The sequence below is a fragment of the Anastrepha ludens genome, chromosome 3, assembly GCF_028408465.1.
Source record: "Anastrepha ludens isolate Willacy chromosome 3, idAnaLude1.1, whole genome shotgun sequence".
Classification (NCBI taxonomy): Eukaryota; Metazoa; Arthropoda; class Insecta; order Diptera; family Tephritidae; genus Anastrepha; species Anastrepha ludens.
In genome coordinates, this window is record NC_071499.1 from 110,463,449 (window position 1) to 110,465,924 (window position 2,476).

General features: G+C 33.8%; 1 protein-coding gene across 1 annotated transcript; it reads left to right on the forward strand.

Moving 5' to 3' along the window:
* Positions 1–1,532: 1,532 nt before the first annotated feature.
* LOC128856705 (uncharacterized) lies at positions 1,533–2,173 on the forward strand. The gene is made up of 2 exons (XM_054092019.1): positions 1,533–1,624; positions 1,706–2,173. Exons 1-2 carry the CDS (start codon positions 1,585–1,587, stop codon positions 1,984–1,986), a joined length of 321 nt encoding a protein of 106 aa, XP_053947994.1. The 5' UTR covers positions 1,533–1,584; the 3' UTR covers positions 1,987–2,173.
* The last annotated feature ends 303 nt before the right edge of the window (positions 2,174–2,476 follow it).

The following is a 2,476-nucleotide window of genomic DNA, read 5'->3' on the forward strand; positions in this document are numbered from 1 at the left end:
TTTTTATAGAATTAGTAGTTTTAAATAACTTGATATAGGTTTTTAAATGATATCGATTCTTCTAATCGTACGTATCGATCGACACATGAAATGATTTCTATCTTAGATGAATGGTTAATCACTAATCTCTTATGCATATTACAATTCTCCACTACAGTATTGTTCTTAAACCTGTTTTCTAATTTTAACGAGTGTACATTCAAGTTTATACTTGGAAGCTATATATATCTGCTTAGGAAAGGAAAAAATAATACTAAAGTTCATGAATAAAATACCATTAATTTCACATCAAAAAAATGCCGAATGCAATTGGCTTTTCCAAACATATAGTATTATTTTACATGACAAGTGTATCTACAGCCACTATCAACGAACTATTTGGTGGTTGATGGCAACTATACTTGGAGTCCTAACTTTGTCCCGGACTCCAAGGACTAGAATTATCAAGTCTGTGAATAGTATCCACAGCTACTGATCATGTATTACTTTAGTGAATATGTGTGAAAATATATTTGTTGATAAAATATTTAAATATATTTGTTGATAGAATTACTATAATAGAATAACCTGTTTAGGATTTTATTTCTTCGGATAATTCAAATCGCTCGAAATATTCGAATATTTCAAACTATTCGGAAATTCCGAACTATTCGAATATTTCGAACTATTCGATATTCGACTTGAATATCGAATCGAATCCCAGGATTCGATTCGATTCGAATCAAATGGGATTCGCACACCCCTAATTATTTTATCTGTCTATATGTTTTTTATCCCAAAAATTAATAGCCACTCCAAGTTAAATTTTAATAAAATATGCGCGTGCATATAAAGCTCGGTCCGGACCAAGTAAGGCCTTGTTTGAAATCATTTCATTTTTGCGTTTCAAAGCATAACTTACTGCACCAGTACTAAATGTGGGCAAGTAACAGGAATGCGCTAAACTGAAAAAAAAAAAAAATAGAAAAATGAATGGTTGAGATATGGCAATATGGCAGTGTGAATGCGTCCACTGGCATTGGCTACGTGCTGTGTGGTACTAAATATTTACAGATAATTCAAATATTCGGCTTGAGCAGAAAATGCAATTAACTCATGAAAATTCTCGAATGATGATTTTCTATGACTTTGAAGGTGGATCAAACCAGCGCATGAACGTGCTTTGAAGCGCCATATCGAACCACCGTACCTGGCTGTTTTTCTGAAATCAATGATTTTCGTGAAGGTCAACCAAAATCGCTTGTCGTTTCGGAAAAAATCAATACTGTGTGGGTGAACTGAAGTTTTAAGGTGGTCATTTGACATTTCGTGGGTTTTATGTTTGCATTTCCCATTATACATTTTATTTTTACTTGTCTACCTCAAAATTTGAGTGCCAACCCACGTATGTTCTGAGGAATATTCCATATTTTATGTGTTCATTTTAATGGTTCGCACGATATGCACGTTCAAAACTCACGCCGCACATTTCTCCGATAAAAATAATTACCTCAGTTGTTTAGACCGAGTTTACTATATAAACCCCGTATTGTGGAACTTTTTCATACAGTTCTAAATTGTATACCAGCAATCGTGTGTTACAAAATGTGTAAGATTTTTCAATATTTCGCTTTGCTGATTGGAGGTAGGGTTTGCCACTTTATACGACTTTTAAGAAATCGAGTGAAATATGCAAAATATATTTATAAATAATTTTCTTTTACAGTAATTACACTCCTCGGCAGATTTCCAAGTGCCATTGGGTTAGCTCCACCAGACTTAGTTGAATTGGATTTGACACAAATTGCTACAGGACCACCTCCTGGGCTAAAGGGAATTCCATGGTTTGAAATAGATTTGCCACCAAAGACTCGAGGACCACCTCCTGGGCTAAAGGGAATTCCATGGTTTGGAGTAGATTTGCCACCAAAGACTCGAGGACCATTGTGTGACTTCGGTGTGGAAACAACCACTCCAGGACCGGATAGTTCAACACCACCTGCATAGAAAGCTGATTCAAAACTGGCAAAAGCTATTTTACAGCCATATTCTGGTGTTTCTTATTAGAGCCCTTTGCTTAATTTCAAGACATAAAAAAGTATGAAGTATTTGTTTTCAATTATTAAATTAATATTTATGGGTCGTATCAGTAAAAAAAGTTATCCTCAATAAATTTGTTCCAAAATTTTTTGAGTAACTCAAATAAACATACTTTCTTTGGAAAAAAGTTGCGTTTGGTTAATATTTAAATGTTAAACTTCTAATTTTTCATTTTCCGGAACTGAGGAAAAAAATTTAATTTTTTTCCAAACCCGCGTCACAACTGGGCCCCCTCCCCTATAAATTTGTTTTACTCTGTTTAACTTGAGAACTGTGGCGTTAACTCGAAACGTAGTTCCTTTATTTATAGTCAGTAAAATTATTATATGGGTACCAAAATACTGTTTAGACCTTCAATTGCAATTAAACTATTTGTTAATATGTATGAGTATATATG